The 25,933-nt window shown below is 40.1% G+C and overlaps 2 protein-coding genes across 2 annotated transcripts; both read right to left on the bottom strand.

Annotated features, from left to right (window-relative positions):
* Nucleotides 1-758: 758 nt before the first annotated feature.
* LOC100762740 (C-C chemokine receptor type 5) lies at nt 759-1,823 on the bottom strand. Its single transcript, XM_035444654.1, has one exon. It carries the CDS (start codon nt 1,821-1,823, stop codon nt 759-761), a length of 1,065 nt encoding a protein of 354 aa, XP_035300545.1.
* Nucleotides 1,824-12,938: 11,115 nt separating this feature from the next.
* Nucleotides 12,939-14,060, bottom strand: LOC100762449 (C-C chemokine receptor type 2). Its single transcript, XM_035444653.1, has one exon. The coding sequence runs from the start codon at nt 14,058-14,060 to the stop codon at nt 12,939-12,941; it is 1,122 nt and encodes a 373-aa protein (XP_035300544.1).
* Between the last annotated feature and the right edge of the window lie 11,873 nt (nt 14,061-25,933).

The following is a 25,933-nucleotide window of genomic DNA, read 5'->3' as shown; positions in this document are numbered from 1 at the left end:
GAAATAAACTTTATACAAATCTGTCTAGGTGCTCTTACCCTGCTCATAACTTCAAAGGAGCAAGGCTGACAAGTTGTGTTATGATCCAGCATTGACTTTTCTCTCCATGGCCTTTCCAACTAGCCACTGGTCTACCTTTGTTTTGCTTGTGCAATTGTGCCACTCAAAGAATGGCTTCCCTCTGGTTTACTGTCATATGATCCAATTCAAATCCCTTCTTAAAAAGGGATGTGTTCCCAGTCCTCCCAGGCTACAGAGTATTCACTGGATCATACATGTCTATAGAACTAATTTATGTAGCTTAGTTATCTATTTCCTAACTAATCATACTCTCATCTTTTCTTCTCAGGGCAAGACAAAGACCTATTTTAAGTACATTTATAGCCTGAATTTTCCTTGTATAGGGAAAAAAAAAACTGTACAAGGTGTTCTTCTTGATTGATGTTTTATTTCTATTCAAATAGTTAAGCTCGAAAAACTCCCAATTCTTGGGATTTTTTATAATGAATTTTTGTGGCTAAAGAAGAGTTTGCCAATAACTAGAGGTAAGTGAGAATGAGACCAGGGATCACTATCTCATCAATACATTCTCATTTAGCTTTCTAAAACTAACCGGGTTTAAAAGACCCAATCTATCTAAAATAAATATCCAAAACATGCATGTATCTTAGACCCCCTATGATAATAACTTCTTTTTTAAAAAAAGCATTTCTACTCCCAAGCTACATAGAAAACTAATATACAAAACTCAATACAGGTCATAAACCAGTAGAAATATCCTGCTCCCCTGTGGACCGGGTACAGACTGAGTTCATACGATCAAGATTATTTTGCTGGAAGATTGGACAGTGTTTACAAAAGCGTTTGACAATGTGTTTTTGGAAGAACACTGAGAGATAATTCCGGAACTTCTCCCCAACAAAGGCATAGATGACAGGGTTGATGCAGCAGTGTGTCATTCCAAGAGTTTCTGTCACCTGCATAGCCTGGTCTAGTCTATTAGAACTAGTGCAATTATTCAGTCCAAAGAATTCCTGGAAGGTGATCAGGAGAAGGACAATGTTGTAGGGAGTCCAGAAGAGAAAGTACACAATCATGATGGCAAAGATGAGCCTCACAGCCCTGTGCCTCTTCTTCTCATTCCTACAGCGAAACAGTGTGTGGAGGATTCCTGAGTAGCAGATGACCATGACAAGCAGTGGCAGGACCAGGCTCAAGATGACCATCTTTAACGTTTGGAAGCTCTTCCAGAAGCGATACTGGGTGTGTGGAAAATGAGGACTACATGAATGATGCAAACCTTCTTTTTGAGATCTGGTAAAGATTATTTCTGGGACAGACGCCAACACAGCCGCCACCCAAGTAACTCCACTTGTCATCACCCCAAAGGTGACTGTCCTGGCTTTTAGAGCAAACACAGCATGGACAATAGCCAAGTACCTATCAACTGTCAGGAGGATAATGAAGAAGATTCCACCAAAGTAACCAATGTGATAGATCCCTGTGAATAATTTACACATTATACCTCCAAAGACCCACTCATTTGCAGCATAGTGGGCCCAGAGTGGGAGAGTGAACAGGAAAAGCAGGTCAGAGATGGCCAGGTTGAACAGGTAAATGTCAGTCATGCTCTTCAGCTTTTTGCAGCTTATCAGGATGAGGAAGACCAACATGTTACCCACAAAACCAAAGATGAATACCAGAGAGTAGAGTGGGGGCAGGAGCTGGCCTGCAATCTGTTTTACATTGGTTTTTTGGCAGGGTACTGACATACTATAATCCATGTCATAGAGATAGGATGGACTTGACACTTGCAAATCCATCCTGTAAGAATCTATAAATAAAGAAAAAACAATGTTTAATAAAGTTAAAAGCTGTTACTGGCCTACCACAATTACAAATGGTTTTACAACTTAGTATGTCTTTGAGGCATAGATTTCTACATTTAATTTCCCCCTCATTATAGCAGCTGAAATTCATGAAAGATGAATTTCATTAAATAAAATCTTGTTCTCTATATCAATGTGGGTTGAATTAATCTGTATAACTCACAGCTTAAGATCTCTACCAAAGATGCCCTTTCTAGGCACTTTACCCACAAATGACAGGTGCCACACAGTGCTAGTAAGAATGAACACTGAGTTTTAATCACTATTTTAACTGTCTTACCTACTCATTCATTAAATGCTTGAGGTAACTGTTTGAGGCAGATAATACTGTTCACATATTTCTACATAAAAAGGACCCAAGTATGGAGAGAATGAATAAGTTAACATAAAACCACACCACCAAGAAACAACTGATTTTGAGTTTAGGCATCATGAACCCTTAACTGACATGTGTTGTCTGTCACTTCTTGGTAACTAATATAATTTTTTAGTAACATATTGCCTCTCTGTAGTCAGGATGAAATTGGCTGATGTCCAAGTATTCCAACAGTGTCATAGAATCTACCACCAGTTATTAAAATGGGCCATCTTCATCATTTCTCTGAAGTTATTTCTGCTTCCTAAGTTGCCACTACCAGGAGTTCTCATATAAGCAGAAGAAATGGTCACGTAGAAAAATGTTTCATGCATCACCATGAGTGAATATTTTACAGGCTAAATAGTTCTATGTTGGGCGTATACATCCCACTGACTTGTCCTATCTAAATTCTACTGCTTTGCTTGAGAATTTTCTCTACTTCATCCTTATGCCTCTAAAGCTCTTCATACCCCACTTACACAATTAAGAGAAATACCCTGAAAATCTCACCTTCAAGTGCTGACCCGGAACAAGACTCCTCTATAACTGTGCTCTAGAAACTGATATTTGTATTTGATATGAACTTACACAATTTTTAGGTTTCCCTCTTTTTTGGGAGATAGGTGGGACAGGGGGAGAAAGAGAGCACAAGAGACTTAGAACTTCTGGCACTCATGTTCCAGGTGGCCCACAGAGAGGTTCCACCTCTTCTCAGCTGAAGATAACAATTATCAAACTAGTTTTCAGCCAATATTACTGCTGTAGAAGCTATTTTAAGAGGTAAAAACTCTGCTTGGTTTTTTAAAAAAACAAATTCTTGCTTCCTTTAAATATTTCAATCACAATCATGTTTTTATATATTGGATGACATCACATGCTGAAACATATCCTAAATTCTTACCCTTTTTGTATCTTAAAGATTATATTTCAGATAATTCAGTGAGCACCTGGTGCTGACAGATGTCCTCTCAGGATTTCCTGTTGAAGTTTTTACTCATCACAGAAGCTAAGCTAACTAACCTGCCAAGGGCTGAGAGGTGACTTACCAGAGTTTCTTGTAGGGGGAACGGATGTTGCAGCTCCTCTGGCTATGAGTGTTGTACGAATCAAAAATATAGACAGTATAAAGTAAGAAACGCAATTTCTTTCAAAGGGGGTGGAGTTTTATGAGAAAGGGTATTACGTAGTGTTTCTCTGTGTGGGGGGTGTTGGATCAGTTCTTCTTTTTTCTTTAAAGTTGCATTTAAAGCAGAAAATAGAAGGCAGCTCTGGTCTGAAATTTTATTAAGGAGCTTCCCTCTTCACATCATTTTATGTTCTCTGATCGACTAACTCCACAATCTATTAGAAATTAGAAAGACATAAAAGGTGTTAAAGCTAGAGCACTTGTATTCATTACTCAAAAACCACATTTGAATCAAGGCAGTCACTGTTTAAGAAACAAATAATGCACACATTATCTCAGCTTCTCACTGGTAAAGCCAAAAGGACAAGAACATTTGTTCTCATAGTTGCTCTTGGTTAAAGTAAAATCCAGCCTATTTTAAAAAGATAGGAGGTTCCTTCTGCTCCTCCTCTACATTTGCTGCTTAGTGTGACTCTTCTGTGTAAACTAAAACAACTGGCCAAAGTGTAGCAAAAGGGTTACTAAAGGGTTTACCATACGTTCTCCTGGGAACTAAACATATAGTTCTCCCCTATATCTGGTAACTGGTGAGACACATAATAACGTATTTTAAGTAGACATTTGTGAGTACCTACACTGTGCCAGATTTGAAAGTAACAGAGTGCCTCACTCCAAGAACAAAATTTAACCGGAGCTGTGGGGGATGTTTCATGCAACAGTGAACAGAAGTGCATGATAAAATTCAGGATAATACGATAATGCTATATATGGCCATATTAGGTCTCCTGGGTGGTGGGTGAATTTAAAAAAAAAAAAAAAATCAAAGAATGACAGCAGAGTTGAGAACACAGCAAAGAGCTGCCAATGAGACACAAGAGCCCCTCTGGGCTTCCACAGCTTCAGCTGTAGAAGCAGCAGCTTTGACTTATGACCCGTAGGAAGGCAAGGAAACTTCAAACAGCAAAATTACTTGTCCCTAAATCTACAATAGGCAGCCTAGCACAAAGACCCAAGCAAGCCTTCTGTAGGAGACTACCACACTTGACTCCCAGCAACTGCCTCATGTGTGTGTTAGGCTGAATAACAGTAATCACTTCATGGTTTGTTATAACAGGCTGTTGCCTTCAGTAACCCCATTTTGCTTTATTCCTATTCCTCATTCTCAAGATATGGTCTTCCTCTCTGCACTCCAGAGCTTTTTGTTTTCAAGGTGAGAATAGACCATCACCAGGAGATTAACAACACTGGCTAGCACAGGATTATCTAACTCAAGTTCCTGGTAATGCTGATTCTACACAAAACCTTTAATCTTGCCCTCACACAAATATTTCCATTTCCCCCAAACACTTGGAAGGTGGGACTTGACACACCAGTTTTCTTCCTTCCAGGTGACTGGCCTCCTCAATAAAGCCTGCTTCATTTTTTTCCAATTATTGTCTCCTTGGGACTAATTTTCTATGTGGTTAAGTGTCCAGACCTGAGTTTGGTAGCAATAAAAGGCACTCAAAGCAAATATATAGACAAACTACACAAAATAAATAGCAACCTGTTAGTTACTCACTCAGTGTTTTTTCCAATATAAACACAATTGAAAACCTACATTTCTTTATCATTCTATGAGGTAGACCGCTCCAGTGCTTCTAGACAAATTTTATAATTCTGTTTGTGAATACTGTTGACTCTTATTGTTACCACGTAGATCTAGGGCTTAACCTGTGCTGAGATAGTTTCATAGGGTAGTGGAAGATATGAGAGCTATAGCTCACCCCCAGAGGGCAGTGTGGAGAAGCTATGCAGGCTCAAAAGTTACTCAGACAGGGCCTCCATTGTGGTCTTGGCAAACTACTTCACCTCTGAAATTCCGTTGTCTCTTCTGTTAGCGATGTGCTAGAAGATGTGTGAAAGAATAAATGCTACCAGAGACTGCATTTTAAAAAGTATACCTTGGAACAGGTCACAGTGTGCAACAAGAAGCCCAACTGAGCAAGGTATTACCCTCTCTTGAGTGCCTGGTCCAGCGATGTGTTCCAGTCAGCTTCTCAAGGATGCACAAAAAAAAATGAGGACCTATGGACCCATGAAGAAGTCTTTATTCACAAGTAAACTTTGTTCTGGGTATTACAACAATAGTACACTGTGCGGCAACTTGGATTTTGGTCTCTGCTTCACTTCCCAGTTTGCATTGCTTTGTTCTCATATATGTTGTACTTAGATTCCCATACAAAATGATCTTATGATTAGTTTGTCCCTCTAGACTCACCACCCATATGGAGCACCTCAAACCAGCTCTTCTTCTGGGACCCAGAGTCTTTAAGCAAGTTCTCCATCTTTAGTCATTTTATCAGTTTACCTCTCCTTGTTTTGCTCTCATTGCCCACAACATCCCTGAACCAGAGTATTCTCAACAAATAGGGAGATGCTGACCTTTCCCTTTGAGTCAAGGGTTTATCTACACGAACTCAAGAACACAGCAACTTCATCTCAAATCCTTGTCAGTGTAAGATGGTCTATGAAACAGCAAATGAATCTTTAAAGAAATTATCTAGGGTAGGGAGACAGCTCAGTGAATAAAGTGCTTGCTATGAAAGTATGAGAACTTGAGTTTGGATCCTAGTATTCAGATTTAAAAACAAAACAAAAAACAAACAAACAAAAACCCCACAAATTTGTCAATACTGCCTTTACTCCCAGTCCTGAGGGACAGAGACAGGAGGGTCCCAGGGAATCCCGAGACAGCCAGTCTAATCAATTAGTGAACTTCTGATTCAGTGAAAGATCCTGTCTCAAAAATTAAGGTGAAGGGTGATTGAGGAAGACACCTGACGTTGAGCTCTGGCCTCCACATGTCCACACACAGGTGCACAAGCCCACGTACACATGCATACACCAAATACAGACAAAAGTCTAATTATAAAATCAACATATGCTTTTTATATGAAGTGGAGCAAAACAAAAATAAGAAAAATAGCCATATTCTCACAATTAAAAAACTAGCCCTCTTTAACACATTTCAATCCTAATCCTTCCCCAAGCACCCTTTTAAACTGTTCTCACACATATACCACTCTAACTTCTGGGGGGGTTTTGGTAAGTTTTTCCTCAATATTGTAACACAGTCATTTGCTTGTGCTATTAAAAATTTTTATGTGCTGGGCATAGTGGAGATACACCTTTAATCTTAGCACTTGAGAGGCAGAGACAGGTGGGCTCTCTTTGAGTATGAGGTTAACCTGGTCTACATAGTAAGTTTCAGGCCAGGTAGGGCTAAATAGTGAGACCTTGTCTCAATTTTTTTATTGTGAACATATTTCTTTGATTGCAGTTTTAATTTCGGTCTTATATATTAGTTGTATAGCTTTGCAAGTCCTGATTTGCATAGTTATAAGACCCCATCAAGATCTGGTGATAAGGAATACATCTTCCCTATGGCCCAGGAAGGTGCCCTCTGTCTTGCCCAGGGGCAAGGGTCATTCTGACCTTATGTAAATCAGATTTTTTTTAAAATAAATCAGGGTTTTTTAACTTCATAAAAAAGAAATTCCAGATGCTACCTTCCTTCTGCCTGGTATTTTGCATTACATCACATTAGATGTTTTTACAGAGCTGATAGGATCTCTTCTGTAATTTACTAACAGGAACAATGTTATATTAATTGTCATTGTTGATGTTCTTTTGTCCTGTCCAGGACAAAGTTTCTAGAGCCCACAAGGCTACCTTTGTCAGGGTAGCTGGAGAATCCACCAGTCCTTACAGAAATAAGAAGATTCTACTCACCACCTCTCAATGTCATACATTGTCACCTGTGTACCTCAGCCATGATGCTTGGGTTCAAATGAACTCCCAGACTCTTTACTTTCTGTCTCACAGAAAGTAAATATTACCCCCCAATAGTACCTCCCAATTCCTGTTATAAAAACTGGAATTGGGAGGTACTATGCTGTATTCCCATTTTTGTCTTTGTCTTCTAGACATTAGTAATGAAAACTATAACCCTTTCCCTAACCTATACACCATCTGATGCTCCTTGAAAAATATCAAATCATATAATACTCAGAGATTGTCTGCTATCTACTTTCATTAGATATGTCTGGGACATGGCATAAACCACTTAGCTCAGTTTGGAATTCTGCCCAATAGGTTTGGAATTTTTATTTTAGAACAGTGTCAAGACATGGATCTAAGGCAATCCTGGGGATGATAACAGAATCTAAGTATCAGTTAAGGCTTACAACACTCCACTGTCATCTTGAGTGGGTCAGATCACACCTGCAGCTCTATGCATAACAGGATATTATGTAAGACTACACTATCACTCTGGAGCTGACAACAATAACCTAAGGCTGAGGGCAAGAAGTGTTAAGTGCTTCATCATTATAGAGGAAACCACTGACACTTGGGGTTAGACACCTTTCCTGGGCTTACTAAGAAGTGACAGAACCATCCCTGTGTTGTCTTATCAGCTCTTACTAATGTCTGTAGAAGCAGCCAATTAATGGGAGGACAAGATTAATGAGGCTCTTCTCAGAGCCAGGTGGGACTCCGAGAGAATCACATTAGAAATGGGGCTTGCAAAAGGGAAGGGCAGAGTTCCTTACACCATGGACATTCACAGGGCAGCCAGTCTGCTGAACAGGGAAGTAAGGATGGAATTTGAGGTAGGGGGTGAAGAACTTCTCCTGGCCATAACCACTTTCTTCATGGCTAGCCTATGCCTGGAAAGGAGAGGCACTGGAGGCATCTTGAGGCAGACCACAAACCAGGGCTGAGTGTAGGGGTAGAGTTGGGACAGAAAAGGCAGAACTCATACCTGCTTTAGGAATAGCCTTTCAGAGTCCAATTGACTCTAAGGATCAATTGAACTTTATTCAAAAGAAAATAATTTTATATTGCAAATAGATTACTTTAGAAGGTTCAATAGTCACTGTCAATGAACCAAAACTTTACTCAGTTGCCTGACCTTTGCTTATGAATGGCTGAGCTGATATGGCAAAAAATGTATGCTGGGGCCAGTAGGGATACAAGTCCTGATTTATATACCCCACCACCACACACACATTCACTACATACCACATCATACCAGAACCTTTTCAAAGTTACAAATAGTATGTGTGGTGACTTGAATAAGAATGGCTTCCCATAGGCTCATATATTTGAATGCTTGGTCACCAAGGAGTGGCACTACTAGAAAGGATTAGGAAATATGGCCTTATTGGAGTAGGTGTGGCCTTGAAGGAAGTATGTCACTGGAGGGGGCTTTAAGGTTTCAACGGTACAATCCAAGTCCAGTGTCTTGCTCTTGCTTCTGCCTGTGGATAGGGATGTAGAACTCTCAGCTAGTTCTTCAGCACTATGCTTTGCTTGCCACCATGTACCCTGCCATGATGACAATGGACTAAACCTCTCAAACCGTAAGCAAACCCCCAATTAAATGCTTTCCTTTATAAGAGTTGCCATGGTCATATTTTCACAACAATAGAACAGTGACTAAGACAATATGCTAAAGTATCCATATCTTAATAAATTCTAGCCTCTACTGGTCACTCTCTAAAACCTATGCCCGTTCTTTTCCCACCCCAAACCTGAGCTGTCTTGCAGAAGCACTCAAAGCCCAGACTATTTTTCTCCCATGATGTGTTTCCATGGATACCTGGATAGTCAACCTTGCTGGGTAATCTAGTTTGAGATAATTTCATTTGTCTGATGTCGGGGCCTACATGAAATATTCTAGAAATACGCTCTGCTCAACCACAAATTCTAGGGACTCAGAGCTATTGTCTTTTAGATGTTGGCTAGTTACCTCTGAGTGCCTGGCCAGTGGGGAATGGCTCATAGTTTGTATAACAAAAGACCTAGGCCTGGGCCAGTCCACACCCACCCTAAAGGCTAGTGAGATGTGCTGACATGGAGTGTCTGGGGGCTTGAGTAAGTGCCACTTAGGTGTGTCTCAAGGGTTAGAGGAATTATTTCCAATCAACCCTCTATACATGATAATAGATGTCTTCTGCCAGTACCCCACTTTTGGAGAGTTATTTAAGATGATGCTGGAATAAACCGTGGTCGCCAGTATTGACTGGAAGCCTTCCTGTTATGATCAGATGTCTCTGCCTTGTCCTTAACATCGTTGGGTAGCTAGGCCTTCCCTTATTCACACTCCCCCACTCAGGGTTGGACCTGGGGTTGTTCGGCTGGTTCTGATCACAGCTCCAAAGACATCAGTCCAGAATAGATGGCCCCTGCAGTGTAGGACTGATACAGGCCAGACCCCGGCAGTCTGAGAAGTCTAAATGAGTAAAAGCAGATGGACGTGTTTTACTGGAGTCCTTCCAGGCAGCTGCAGGGTCCTCTGCACACACTCAGCCTCACCAGCTGCTTTGACAACACATACCAAAGGCCATTTTGGAACAGTGTCAAGCCCACTGCTACATCAAAACTGTCCAAATACCTATCCCTTGGTATGGTGGCCTTTCTTCCCCTTGTTCCTCCCCTTGTTCCCATTTTCCTCCAACTGTCCACTCAAAGGATCTCCGCAGATGACTTTAGACCTCACTTCTGGAAACACCTAACAGACAACTCCTGCCAGGCAGTTTCTTCTGTGGCAACAAAATCCTACCATAGATGTTCATGCTGTGCTGCATAACCATCATTGAACTAATGCTTACCTTTTGTATTCTCAAGAAAAGTCCTAGATAGTCTTCTTTCCCTATGTTTCTGTGATCATATCTGAGCCTTCTGCCCCCCCATACCACTCTGCAGGGCCCTGGTCTGCAAGGCCCAAAGGACATGAAGGACATGGCAGTAACATCTATTTTCACCTTACCCATCCAATCTGTAGACCCTCAAGCTGCTTTTCATACTGCACCCCACAGTAGAAAAACATTTTTTATAAACCTTATCTCCCATCTGTATTAGTCAGCACTGTCCTTAACAAATAACCCCCTGACCAAGTGGCTTATCATAGTGGGCATGGGCTTTTGTTCCTCTTCTTCATGGCTGTGGTCCTGGCTTCATTTATCTTATCTTCTCACTCACCGAGATGCATGGCTTTAGTTTCCTAAAATGAGGCTCACACCAACCATGCTGAAGCTATAATTGGAAAAGACAGATGTTCTTTGTGTTTGTCCTCTAGCAGAATAACTGGAGAAAGATGTATAGCTTATAAGGCAGGCTGTAAGTCACACCTCTCCATCAGGTACCAGGAATGTGATATTGCAAAATAGTACAGGGGAAGATGTGTGTAACTAGGAACAAAACAGTCAACAAAACACAAACCTATGCTTGTTTCTTTTTAATATTTCTAGCAACATAGATAGAGCATTGATTTATTTCCCAAATCATAGGTTTTCAGTTATTTTTGCATCTTATCATCATTAAAATTAAACTATTAGAATATCTGAAAGTGATACTCTCTTCTCCCACTTCTTCCAGAAACTTTTTCTGGCCATGTGGTAGCAAAGCCAAACCACAAAGACTTCCAGTTCCCAGGTTGTCTGTTCCCTTGTTTGTTGCTTCTGTCAGATGAGAAACACATTATGGGATCGGTAAGAACATTCTTGCTTCAATTCAGAGGAGATATTTTTCTTATGAGAAGGAGTTTGTCTAAGTACTCTGCTTTGTAAAATAAATTGTTTAAGCTTTGCTTAGAAGCTGGCTTGATTTGGGGGTTCCCACTCACTCAAAGGACAATCTATCACCAATAGCACATCTAGGAAGAATGATATAAAGGAATTTTAGGGAAAACAAGCCTGAGAGAATGTTACTCCACTGCCATGGCATCTGTGTAGCATATTCTGGGCTCCAGATGGCTTAGACTCTATATCACCATACTTAGGTAAGTCCACAGATCACAAACCCAAGGTCCTGTCAATCCAGAGTTGTCTATGTCAGTTCATATTCTCAAAGCCAGAATTTTTTTCTATAACTAATGCAATATGTTCAAGCTTGGCAAGGTAAAGACTCTCACAGAAATATTTCATCACTTTTAAAAGTTGAAGTTTACAGTATTAGTTTTATTTTTCTACTTTTGATTTTTTTTAAAAAAATAAGGCACTGGAATCACTGGAGTCTGTGATACACTTCTTTCCACTCCATCTATAATCTTTTTTTTTTTTTTTATCCAGGCTTATCCTGCCTGGTAATTAAGATATGTTTCTATATCTTATAGGAGTATAATATCCAAAGCAAGGGCTCTTGGGCCTGCTGAATCTATCCCTTTCTTTGCTCACAAAAATCTAATCAATGCTTTTTCTCTTTTGGGGCTATGCAGGGGTTTGTGTTTGGCTGTTTCATACACTCTGTTTTCAGGCCTACTGATGTTTGAAGTATGGCAGTTAAATAAAGATCATGGGGGAAAGGCAGGTGCAAAGGTAGTGGGGAAACAGCAAATAGCAGCAATGACCTAAAACCAATTTACACCCAGACACCTTTCCTCAGTGCTGAGGCATCCATTTTGCCTCAGATTGTATGTGGTTCTAAACGCATTCCTGCTACTGCCCCACGTATCCCCTGCCTTTTTGCTGCAGCCTTCTTGGCCTGATGGAGGAATTGGCATTCTCCCTACTCTCCGTCACTCACTACCTCCAGTCTTTGCTCTTCCTGGAAAGATTAAACAACAACTTTTATTATTTTTAGGCTAACCACTGATGATACATATTTTATAAACAATTTTATAAATATCATGTAAGGAGCTGTGACTTGAGAAATATGTAAGCAATGGAGTGTGATATTGTAAAGATTTTTTTTCATGTTGTTATAGATAAAAATAACAAAGCAAAAATGTGCTATGTAGTTATGTATAAAAGGATCATGAGATTAAATTCCCAACAAACTACTACAGTTCCCAGGTTTTCCACAACCTGATAAAAGCCTTTATAATTAAATACAGGTAGGAGATGGAGCCAATGACCAGGACGTTTCTTTCCAAATGAAAAAGGCCCCTGTTCACTTTCGTCTTCATCTTCATCTAGGATCAACAATGTTTAATCTTGTCCTTGTCACTCAGTCCTGACACACCCACACCCGCCTTCCTGTTCATTCCATGACTATCTTATAAGAAATAGAGGAAAACATGGTGAAGATTGGGAAAATAGTTTTACCACAAGGCAATGAGGCTTTTCTCAGAGACAGAGATGAGTTCACTGGAAAGCTGAAGATTCTACTCACATTTATTCTACAACATTTCCTAAACATGTATTATATATACAAGAAGTGATGAAGTTCTGTCTTGGCATAATCCTAAGGTTCCTGGACACCTGATTTAAAGGTCTCTATTCTTTAATATATCTTTGAGCAATGGTTCTCAACCTTCTTAATGCTGTGACCCTTTAATACAGTCTCTCATGTTATGGTGACCCCAAACCATAAAGTTATTTTTATTGCTACTTCATAATTGTAATGAATTGTAATGTAAATATCTGTGTTTTCTGGTGGTCTTAGGCCATCCCGTGAAAGGGTTATTCAGCCCCACAAGGGGTTGAGACCCAAAGGTGAGAATAACTGTCTTTGAAGCTTGTTACCATATACAAACTGCTTCTCGTACCTGATAAAAGAAAGCAGACTGATAATTGCTTTACAACCCAACTGAGACTTCTTGCTCCCCAGTGGAAGGGGTGAATGTTGAGCTCACTCGATCGGCTGCCTCCCTATAGAAAACTGGACACTGTTTGCAGAGACGTTTAGCTATGTGCTTTCTGAAGAATATGGAAAGATACCTTCGGAACTTTTCCCCAACAAAGGCATAGATGACAGGGTTGATGCAGCAGTGTGTCATTCCAAGAGTCTCTGTCACCTGCATGGCCTGGTCTAAGTGATTGGTAGTCACACAGTTACTTAGTCCCAAGAATTCCTGGAAGGTGTTCAGGAAGAGAACAATGTTGTAGGGAGTCCAGAAGAGAAAGTAGACAATCATGATGGCAAAGATGAGCCTCACAGCCCTGTGCCTCTTCTTCTCATTCCTACAGCGAAACAGGGTGTGGAGGATTCCTGAGTAGCAGATGACCATGACAAGCAGTGGCAGGACCAGGCTCAAGATATTCCTCATTATTGCATGGAAATTCTTCCATATTAATGGAAAATAAGGACCACAGGTGTTATGATAATATTCTTCTTTGAATTTAGTAAATATGATTCCTGGGAGAGAGGCAAACACAGCCACCACCCAAGTGACTCCACTTGTCATCACCCCAAAGGTGACTGTCCTGGCTTTTAGAGCAAACACAGCATGGACAATAGCCAAGTACCTATCAACTGTCAGGAGGATAATGAAGAAGATTCCACCAAAGTAACCAATGTGATAGAGCCCTGTGAATAATTTACACATTATATCCCCGAAGACCCACTCATTTGCAGCATAGTGGGCCCAGACTGGGAGAGTGAGCAGGAAGAGCAGGTCAGAGATGGCCAGGTTGAACAGGTAAATGTCAGTCATGCTCTTCAGCTTTTTGCAGCTTATCAGGATGAGAATGACCAACATGTTACCCACAAAACCAAAGACGAATACCAGAGAGTAGAGTGGGGGCAGGATCCAAGCACCAGTTTGCTTCACATTGTATTTATGACAAGGCTCACCATTATCATAGTCATAAGGTGTTGTGGTGTCTTCATCAAACTCTTGGATATTTCTTGTAAACAGAGAATGAGATGTTGATAATATGCCACGGACGAGCTGAGGTAACATATCACTGTCTTCCATTTCCCTTGTTTCTGTGGCCAGAGAACAAAATGATTATCTGTAGCACAAATGTCAAATTCCCTAATCCAAATAGCCTTGCCCTACTCAAGCAGCATCCTAGTCTTTAGTTTCTCATATATATATACATACATATATATATATATATACACATACATACACACACACACACACACACACACACACACACACACACACACACACACACACATAATATATATATATATATATATATATATCACTTTCCTTTTATTCCTCATAGCAGACACACCTTGTCAACTCAGCAACCATTTCCTTTAACACCCTTGATATTCCCTGGTGAGTGTTTTTCTCATCATAAGGCTACAAATGGTGCATGTCTGCATTCACTACATCCTCTGCATGTGGTAAACAAGAATATGACTCATTACTGAATGATAAGATTAAATTAGAGTTTGCTAGGAGGTTTCTATGGAGGTTCTTTCCCAATAAAAGAGACAAGGCACAAAAGAAACACTGTGGCCCCTTCTTTTATTTTAATTTGTCTAGCATAAGCTTGGTGCTTAGGGCTATAAGCAAAAGACCTAGATATTGTACAGAAACCACAAAGGGGGCTCACTTTCTGACTTCTTATTTGAGAATGAAAATAACCCATTGCAAATGTGTCATCTATTCCCTGCATCCAAAAGCATTCTAATAACCCTCTCAACTCCTGTCTCCACCATCTTCCCACACTTCTTTTGACAAGGTTGCAATGACAACCCAGTGTTCAAATGCTTTAACTTTGTTCCAAATTCATTCTCAGTGAGCATTAATTTCCCAATTCAAGACCCTTTTTAAGGGGCTCGAAAGATGGCTCAGCACTCAAGGGTATTTACTGCTCTTGCAGAGAACCCAAGTTGGTTTCCTGAACCTACAACAGGGGGCTCATAAAAACCTGTCATTCCAGTTTTGGGGGAATCTATCACCTTCTGACCTCCATGGGCACCTGTACACACTTAATTCCTATAAACTGAAGTAGGCACACATACTTACACAAAATAAACAGATCAATATTTTTTAATTCTCTTTTAGATTCTAGGAGGACATTCCTACTTCTCTGCTTATCAACATTTTTTGTGATATCTCATTGTCTACACCATGAAAGCTCTCATGCACTATACTTGACTTTTGCCCCCTTTTACCTTTTGTATCTTTATTCTTGCTCCAAAATTTTTCTAATTCAGATTGACTGAATTATGTCAGCTAATCTCAGGATTTTGATTCTCTTAAATTCTTATGTTTTCCAAGGCTCTGTGTTCAAGTCCCATCCTCTCCAAAACCTGTTTAATTTTTCACTATTTGATAGTATCTCTTCAGGAATTTGTCCACACAACCAGTATTTATTTATCATCTACTATGACTTATACAAGAGGACACACACACATACACTGCTATACATGTTTGGAGGGGCAATCTGTTCTTTTCTTCCTGTACTAGCTACAGAGATTTGAACTCAGGTTATTAAGTATTTTGACACAGGAACTATCTTGCTGACCAAATTGTGAATTCTTTATCTAAGTTATTATCATTTATTACATTGTGTAAAAAGCAAACTCTGGTATTATTCCAAATCATTCCTCTTCAGAAAATTAAGGGTTGTCTTGCAGAGCCAAAAAGATTGGGTTCAAATCCTGCTTCCAGGTTAGATGCCTAGATAGATGACTCAGCAATTTAGAGTACCTACTGTTGTTTTTGCAGATGATTTAAGTTCAGTTCCATGTATGCATGATGGATCCAATGCCCTTTTCTGGTCTCTGCAGATAGCTGAATTCATATGGCACTCACTAACACAGACACCCACCATATATATATATTAAAAAAAATCTCAAAAGATTTAAGACAAATCATGACTCTAACATGAAAGCTGTGTGATTTAAAGTCAAGTATCTGTTTCCCTGTATAGAAACTAAGTTGTTGTGAACCAGAAATGAGGACTTAGCACAGCACGGGCTACAGATAAACGTTAGTATTGTATCATCTGAATTCTATCCCTACATACTTATCAAATTCATCCTTTCTGCCCTCTATGAGCTCCTGGTTTCTTGTCTCATCCACTCCTCACTTCATGTTATAGCTCATCCCTCCCATTCTGTCTGCTGTAACAATTAACAGTGCACATGCACTCCTCAGCCTGAAACCCCCGGGAACCACATGATTTGGATGTGGTGGGACCTTGTGGTGGTTGATCTGCTTACTAGGACAACTTGCTTTTCAGTTTCATCTCCAGTCATTTTCCATGTTCCCAGTCCTGTGCACAGCTACAGCCATCTTCTCTCCATTTCCTTCAAGTTATGGTGATTTACTATATGCATGTCCCTTGGCCTAAAATGGCTCCTATCCATCCTACCTCCTACTCAAATTCCCCTTTTCTTGTGCGCCTTCTGACAAATCACCCTGCTCTTGTGAAACCTAAGTAAGCACATATTGTACTATCTTTTGCATACTATGCACCCCTCTGAGGTTAGGGAGTGGCAGTGTTTTTAATCTCCAACTCTTATAATTTCATTTGGCTAAAAGTGTTACTCACTGAATGAGTGCACAAAAATCTATAATAATTATAAGATGTAACAGCATTAGATCTTTATTGTTAAGAATATCTTTTCCTAATATTGACTGTAAGTTTGTTTTTTATCCATCTATATAGCACAGTATTTTCTATCTCTTCAATGATAGACACATTTTACAAGCTTGCATTTCACATCACTGAGCCATATCACCAGACTGAAAAAAAAAAAACCTAAGTGAGATTTCTGATGAGAGTCAAGAAGAAAGTGCATATGCCTGACACTGTGCTAAGTCCCGGTCTGTTCCAGCTGTTATGGAAAATACCAGCAATTCATCTAACCCTATGGCACATAGCCAGCATCTAGTTCCTATTATATCAAGCAGCCAACAAAGTGACTGAAAGGTACTGCCTGTGCATCATTTTGGGCATCAAAACCTAGCACCCAAGGCTGCAGGAAAGCTGCCTGTCAGAAAACACAGAAAGAAAGAGATAGAGAGAGAGGTGGAGAGTGAGGAGAGAGGGGAGAGGGAGAGGGAGCAGAAAGGGGAGAGAGAGTTTTCTTTTCAGCCTGTGTGGCCCTCATGAAGAGAGACAAAAGGCATATTTAAAAGAAATATTTTGGCTCTAGACTTGGACCATTCCATGCATAGACTAGAGGTAAAAGATTTCATGGTAGAAAGCTCTAGAAATTTAAGCCCTCTGAATGCTAAGCCTGGGGGTGCCTAGAAGATGGCCAGGCAGAGTGCTTTTTCTCCCTTTGCTGTCCCCCTTTTATCACCTGATCCTCAAAGGATAGTTCCACCCAGCAATATCCTCATTTCCTTACTGCCACTAGGGTCTTTCTAACATTTCTTAATGCATATTACACCTCTCCTCTACCTGAAACTTGATCATTGTCTTCACATGCACAGGCTGTACAGCCTCTCAGGCTATCTTTCTAATACCCTGCACCTCAAGCTTGCAGATGCTTGAGCTTAACTTTCATAAAGTCATGGAAAAATCACAACTCACCAGGGATGGCTTCTTCTTGGTGGCACTAGTATCTCAGGCTTCTCAGAAACAAAAACCTCAGATCTAGAGGTAGAAACTTGGTGTGCAGAAGTAGGAAATAAAGTTTCCTGCAGAAAGAGAAGGCGGAGATAGAAGGGCAAGTGATGGTAAAGATTTGAAGAAAAAAAAAATCAAAGATTCACAGTTCTTCTTTTCCAGCCAGGACCATTGTATACTGGGCTAAGGTCTCCACAGGATTAATTTTGAAATCTTGCTTATGCAATTTTGAGTGTAAGTCAGCCACTCCCTGTCCCCCAGAATCGGTATGTTTCAACTCTGGGCTTCTTTTTCTTATAGACCTTTCATAGCTTTTCCACTCTCTGTTCTCTTCTGTGTTAATTGGCATGACCCAAGTGCAATAGAACCCATTACTGCCAGAGAATAAATGCTATTGAGGTCATTGGTCACAATGCAGTAGATGCAATGAGGTTCATTGAGATTTGTGTATTTCTTTCAGAGTATTGTGAATTGGAATCTGGTTAGAAATATTACTTAAATAAAGCTTTCTAATGAAGGCGCATGCTTAGTGATCTTTTGTGTTAAGATCTTAGCAAGAGGAGTTAGCTCTGTTCTTATTATCATTGTAGGTCACCTTCCTCTGAAAGAGGCTTTGTTTAAAACAAAATCTACATCACACAAAATCTACACCTACTTAGGAATGTCCCTAATGTTTTGCAACCTTGGAGGGTTATCTGAGCTGGTCTCTGGAATTCTGCAGGATTAATAGACCTGGCAGTCCGGATCTTCTCTAAGCATTGAATTCCCCAACAGTCAAACTTGAATCATAAGAGCTCTGGGGTCTTGCATGGGTAAATGAATACAAAACAGCTCACAGATCACTTGGTATACAGTAGATGTTCAGCAAGTGACTAGAGAAAGTACCAAAGCCAGATTGAGAGCAGTGGACTGAGGGTGCCACCACCACAAGAGATGACAGAACCCTCTCCAGATTTCAGGAAGTTGGCAAGGATGTGTATAAGCATTACGTTTTGTTAAGCAAAAAGGTCTCCCCTTTTAGTTTTTATTTTTTTTGTTTGTTATAGAAAACTTTCTTTTCTTGTTCTAGAACAGATCCATTTCTATAATCAAAACCCCGGGTTAGACCATTTTTCATTTCCATCTTCATACTATGTAGATCACTAATTCTAGCCATGGCATTTTGAAAACAAAGAGAAACACCGTGTTGGGTAGGTAGAAAATGTTCTGACTCTACAGAATAGAAGCGGAGTAGGGTCGGAAGGATTGACACCCAAAGAGTAGCTGAAATGGAAGCTACTACTCCATTACCAATACGGAGTCAGGTAGAAATATAAGGGTATTTAATAGGGAAAAGCCTTACTTACAGAGCGAACCAGCCAGCCGGTGGTAGTCTGTACAAAGAGAAACAAAAACCAAAACACAGTCCCCCTACTCACTCTGACCACACCCTCACAAGCCCTCAGGTACTCCTGTAGCCAGCCCCTAAGAAGGCGTGGCTACAGCTTCCCCTACACCCATGTTTACCCCAGAAAATGACTCTGCCATATTTGTTGGCATTTGTTGGTGGTTGGTGAATAGCAGAAGATTAAGAAAACTCTCTGCCTTCCCTCTGTTTCTCCAAAAGCAGAACATACAATTTTAAAGGTAAAAAATATTTCCTACCCTAGAGAGAAATGACTAACCACTGAAGACAACTTAAGATCTTTATCAACCTGGAAATTATATCAGAAGAATCCACACTCACAAACTTTACTAACTAGTTTTTTGCTGCCATTTTTCAGTTGTCCCACTGGTTTTGACCCATAGAGAAGCAAATCCCTTTTTTCCTTGTTCTATGGCTTCTTTAAACTTCTACTATACATTGTTGATGATTCTATATATGTTAGAATCCAAAGCCACATGTTTAAGAAGTTCTCGTTCCCTCCAAATATTTAATATATCTCTTTTTCACCCTTGCTAATTTGTCATTTGACACACAAGTATATTCCTACTAAGAAATTTCTAGGTTTGATGAAAGAATTTTGTTTTCCTCCTTAGAACTTGAAGGGTCAAAACCAAAACAGAATAAAACCACTATCTGAACTCTGACATTCAGAGATAAAAATCAGTTGCTAGAATTTGGCAGAGCAGTACAGAAGATCTCAACTGCCTACTCCCACTTTCTGATCCCCTTTCTGCCTCCCAGCGAGTAGACCCTACAAGATAAGAGAGAAGAGGGAGGTGAAGATGTCCACTGGAAGCTAAGAGTGTATTTTGGAAGAACCACAAAACTGTACTTGTCACCTTCACCTCATTTGCTCCATACAAATATTTAGAAATTTGAGAATTTGCATCTCAAAATCTTTATGTGGATAAGGAAAGCAGAAAGGATGCTTTTGTGTGAGTCTGAGAACTCCGTGTCTGTCTGCCAGGAATAGGTTCATTCAGGATTTTCAGTAAGGAAGATGAGTGCTATGTGGCCTTTGAGATACTCCAAAGACAATACATCACCAGCTACATAGCTCAGGTATACATGCTAGCTAAGCAGGATCCCAGTGAAGGCATGGCTGTAGTGCTTCAGGTCGTCTGGAGAAGGATGGTGATCATCTCAACTCTCCTGCAAACCAATGAAATGAAAATCATTTGTACTCCCCAAATGCTGTAAGAAGACTGACACTGGATATGAGATGCTTAAAATCATGTTGATTACCACTCTGAAGGTTAACTGGTTTATGTTCTCTCAAGTGACTTAAAAGTATTCATTTGAACCTTTGGGGATTAAAGCACCCAAGCTGAAAGTTAAGTTGATATCAAAACTTATCTCTCTGCCACTTACAAATGGCAAGACACAACCAAATGAAAATGTGGAAATAACATGCCCAAGTATGTGATGGCAGAACAAGAAAGGTTTATTAATAGCCTGAAGGCACTTTGATGGTGTCCTTTGGAACTTCCTTACTCTTCTATGATGGGTTTGTTCAGTTGCTACATTAAAAGTACAAACACTCTTTCCTCTTGTCATAGATGCTTTGGGTTCACTGTGGTTTCTATAGTTTATGTGCTTCCTGTGTCCAACTAAAATAAACTGGTGAGTTCTAGGATTTTACATCTTCAGTTTAGTCACACATGATCTGAACTAATGCAATATATACAGATAAAACAGTCATTACATTGCCATTTGCTTTGGTATTATCTTCATAACAAAATACATATGCTTCCACTGCTCCTGTGCCAAATTTATAAAGCAAGAAACAAGGCCTACAAAGTCAAAACAAGAAAAGCCAGCAACATCTAATTCTTGTAAGGGACATATCAAGGATTAGAGATCAAGCATAAATTTCTCTCCCCTTTTCTACCATCATGAAAAGTGTACAGATGAATAAAGAATAGACAAAACTACATAATCAAAAATAGAAATAAGGGGTTGGGAGGATTGCTCAGCAGGTAAGAACATGTGCTGAGTAAATACAAGGCTCTGGATTCAAGTTTCCAGCCCACAAGCTAGTCTTAGTCATGCAGCCCTGGTGCAGTGGGCACAGTGACAGAAGGACAGCTAAGGCTTGCTGGCTGTCACCCTAGTTACAAGTTCAGTGAAAGACCCTGTCTCAAGGGAAAAATGTAGGTTCGGGGGGACACCTTATATCTTCCTCTGGCCTCCATGTGCACACACACAGGAGTAAACATCCATATGCACATGCATGCATGAAGCAAACATACATCAGAAAAAAATAAAAGATCACCCAAGTAGTAATTAAATTTTAATACATTTATAATATAAAGATAGCAGATTGGATGTTTCTATTTCTTCCACTCAAATAAATTTTGAGAAGAAAGATGTAAAGTCAGAAACTTTACTTTTTACTTGCAAATGAAAACCCAAATCAGTCAAGTTACTTAAGAGGACTCATGCAGACAGTGTTAAGGAGCTAATCCCTTGTCCTTCTGTAGGTCAGATGTTCTGTGCTAGGTTTGGAGCTCAGTATAGATGTCTTAGCCGTAGTCTGCCATTAGGAAAAAGACTTGGTTGTGATAAGACATAGCATACTATTTGCAGACATTTATCACTAACTCTGACATGGCAACAGCTGGCTGGGAGGGAAAGGATGGCATTCACATACTATTTCATCTTTCCTTAAGTCCTGATGAGTAAAAGTAGCATGAAAGTGAATACCACTAGGGTCTGGTTTTATGCCCCAAACTGTAGCTTATGATATGTTCTGGGGAGGGCCAGGGTGCTATAACAAACATCAGAAAATCCAGAGTGCATTCTTTGTGGGTACAGTTGCATGAGAAAAAAACCCTCAGACCTGGATGTGGCAGAGATTCTGATTGGTAGACATTGCTGGCTTAACTCTGGGTGGGCAACAGGTGATGGAAATAATGAGAGGGACCCTGGCTAACCACAGCTAGTTGAAGTTCTACCCTAATAATATTGGTTTTGCAGGAACCATAAGCATGTGGTAGGGAGAGGGACAAGAATGTGGACCACAACTCATTTGTAGTGAAGCTTGGGCATGTATTGTTATTTCAGAAGCAATATATTTTGAAAACAAAAGAGAGAGAGAGGGAGAGGGGGAGGGAGGGAGGAAGGGGGAGGGAGGGAAGGAGGGAGGGAGGGAAGGAGGGAGGGAGGAAAGAAAAAGAGAAAGGGAGCAAAGCAAAGCAAAACAACCAAAAACAGAAAGATATAAAAATACATTCAAATGATGTTTGTATTTTGGGCTACTTCCATCTGCCTGGTTTCCTCTCAGTTTATAGGTTTTATCTTGACAGTATTGTTTAGATGGTGTAATAGCTTGTGTGTGTGTGTGTGTGTGTGTGTGTGTGTGTGTGTGTGTGTGTGTGTATGCATACATACTTTAGTACTTTATTTTCTACTAAGCAAGCTGAAGTTTTTCCTATGTTTTAAATTATCCACAAACATAATTTTGGTGGCTATGTATTGGCCATTAACCTCAGAAAATTGTGGCAGACAGACACAAAAACATCTCAGACTTCTGCAGATCTTGCTTCACTGTCAAGAAAATGGGAAATTTTACTATTCGTAAAATATTACCACAAGTTCTCACTTTATAACCCAAGACTTTTGGAAATGTGGCAGTACCTTAGAGCTTTTTATATATATAAAAAAAATCCTATCTTTTCTTCTTGAGTCAGCAATTTGATCAGTATCTGTTAGCTGATTTTTAAAGTCTGGATGATTAAGATTTTTCATTAAATAACCTCCCTGTTTGTAGTAGCTTTGTGCTTACCTTTGTTATCTAATAGTATGATGGGAGGTTTACAGTTCACTTAAATTATTAGCAAATATTGCTGGGAACAGAGTGTATGAATTTTAAACACAATCAGAAAATCTAAAGTGTTTGGAGACTCTGTTAATAAAACACAAAGATGTATGGAATGGTAATATAAGTCCTAAATAAGTCCTAAAGGGAATGACACTGTGAAAATCTGTAGAAGTGTTAGCATAAAGCAACATAATACAATGTCCACAAATGTAGACTTCTGTGCTTTGGAGAGTTCAGAGCAAGGAGAACTTTTTCTTTTTCAGATTTTTTATTTGAATTAGAAACAAGATTGTTTTACATGACAATCCCAATTCCCTCTCCCTCCCCTCCTCTGCTGCCACCCCCCAACTAAAACCCTACCTATCAAATATCCTTTCTGCTTCCCCTGGATGGCGAGGCCTTCCATAGGGTGTCATCAGAGTCTATCACATCCTTTGGGATAGGGCCTAGGCCCACCCCCATGTGTCTTGGCTCAGGAAGTATCCCTCTATGTGGAATGGGCTCCCAAAGTCCACACCTATGCTAGAGGTAAGTACTGAGCTACTACAGGAGGTCCCATAGACTTCTGCGGTTTCCTCACTGAAACCCATGTTCCTGGGGTCTGGATCAGTCCCATACTGCTATCCCAGCTATCAGTCTGGGGACCAAGAGCTCCCCGATGTTCAGGTCAGCTGTTTATGTGGGTTTCACCAGCCTGGTCTGGCCCCTTTGCTCTTCACTCGTTCTTCTCTGCAACTGGATTCCAGTTCAGTTCAGCGATTAGTTGTGGGTGTCTGCCTCTACTTTCACCAGCTGCTGGATGAGGGCTATCGGGTGGCATATAAGTCAGTCATCAATCTCATTATCAGGGGAGGGAATTTAAGGTAATCTCTCCTCTGTTGCTTAGATTGTTAGTTGGTATCATCTTTGTAGATCTCCAGACACTTCCCTAGTGCCTGATTTCTCTGTAAACCTAAAATGTCTCCCTCTATTATGGTATCTCCATTCTTGTTATCTTCTATTCTTCCCCTGACTCATACTTTCTGCTCCCTCATGTCCTCTGCATCTCTCCTCTTCTCCTCTTCTCATTCTCATAGCTCCCTCCCCCTCTTCCCGTGCTCCCAATTTGCTCAGGAGATCTTGACCCTTTCCCCTTCTCCAGAGGACCATGTATGTGTCTCTTAGGGTCCTGAGCAAGGAGAACCTTTTAATGGCTGTTTCTATTAAATACTTGATAAAAGAAAAAATGTTTGATATGAGCCTTGATGGATTTAAATCTGAGGATATAATCAAGGAAAAGAAATGGCTAAGACAAAAGTGAAGAGGGAGGGAGAAAATTCATGAATTCACTCAAGCCCCCAGAAACAGAAACACTTGGGACAAAGCAATGTGTGTCTTAACAAGCTTCTCAGGTGACCCTGATGCACATTGAAAACTATTGGCCTAGAAAAAACAGAGCTTCTGCAATAGAAAAAAATGTTCTGTGTAGTGAAAAGCATCAGGTAGAGGTCCAGAACCGCCTCCTGTTGATCTGGATGACCAATGTAATTTTTGTGGGCTTGGTAGGCAGAGCCTCAAACTAGACAGCACACATGATCCAGGTCTGCTAGGTCCAGTTGATTATGGTCCTGGGAAGGAAACACTATCTCTTTGAGACTCAGCTTCCTAACCAACATGGTCATAAATAAAGATCTTTTAAAAATTGGAAGCACTTAATATTATTTCTTCATCTGTACAATTAATTACACATTTGACCTAGCATTATATGCTTCTAAACTTACTCTGGAAAGTTACACTGTTTTAGAGGGGAGGTTTGTTTGTTTGATTTTTCTAGAAATTGTGTGCCTTGGGGTAATTATTACAGACTGCATTGCAATTCTGGCCCTGCTGTCCTTAGTTCTGCCACCCCAGTAATGCAGTAATGTTGCTTTCCTGGAACCTCATTTTAGAGCCCTTAAAATGTAAACCAATGTCTAAACTTTTATTTTGAAAGATTTTGTATTGGCGATTTGCAAAAATTACGTGTGTGTGTGTGTGTGTGTGTGTGTGTGGTGGTGTGTGGTGGTGGTGGTGTGGTGGTGTGTGTGTGTGTATGGTGTGGGGTTTGGTGTGTGGTGTGTGGTGTGTGTGTATGTGTGTGTGTGTGTGTGTGTGTATGTGTGTGTGTGTGTGGTGTGTGTGTGTGTGAGTGTGTCTGTGTGTATGCGGTGTGTGTGTCTGTGTGTGTGTGTGTGTGTGTTTGCAAATTGTGAAATACATTTACCATCTGTGCTGTATGCAATGAATAAAATATCCTTCTTCACAAAAATCCTCAAGTTTTTAAGACTGACCAACAACTTTAGAGTTTGTGATTGCAAAAGTTTGGGATGTGACTGAAATGAGCCCTTGATAAGCTGTCAGTCAAGTCTTCCGCTTCTGAGAGTCACAGATGTAGCCCTGATACCAAGCCAAGCTCAGGGAGTGCTGGAAACTTAACCAGGTCCTCTAGAGGAGCAACTTCAGTATAAAGAATCAATCATCTTGATATGAGGGTCCATCAAATAGACCATAAGACGGTTATCAGACAAGGACATTTCCAGCCTTATCTCTAACCCAGGGAAGGTAGTGAGACAGAAACAAAGAAAATCCACTTCTACTTTTAAGCAAAATTTCTACTACGCTGCCATGAAAGAAACTTGAATTCTCAATTGGAAAAGCATGGTGAATTCTCTTTTTCATGGATCATTTCTACCTTGTTGTTTCTTGGTGGATTACTCAGGGAAGAGGGATAGACATTTGTAAAACAATTCAATTTCTGTTCTTCTTTTTCTGTAACATTATCTTCCTCTTTTGGTTTCTTACTCTTAAGCCCTGCCTTCTGTGAAATGTTTCAGTTCCCTCTCTGTATTTTTGGACCAATTTTCTATCTTTCAACAGATGTGTCATGGGTACTTTTTACTTGGCTCCTTAAGACCAAGACCCTAGTTGGAAGACTTGTTATGAGAAGAGATAAAAAATGGGACCTTCATTTCAAAGCCTCTGATTTAAGGAGCTACTTTTGCTTTGTGTGTTTGTTTGGAGTGTTTTGTTTAGTT

The sequence above is a fragment of the Cricetulus griseus genome, chromosome 4 (genome assembly GCF_003668045.3).
Source record: "Cricetulus griseus strain 17A/GY chromosome 4, alternate assembly CriGri-PICRH-1.0, whole genome shotgun sequence".
Lineage (NCBI taxonomy): Eukaryota > Metazoa > Chordata > Mammalia > Rodentia > Cricetidae > Cricetulus > Cricetulus griseus.
The sequence above is the reverse complement of the archived record's forward strand: the minus strand, read 5'-3'. Positions and strand labels throughout refer to the sequence as shown.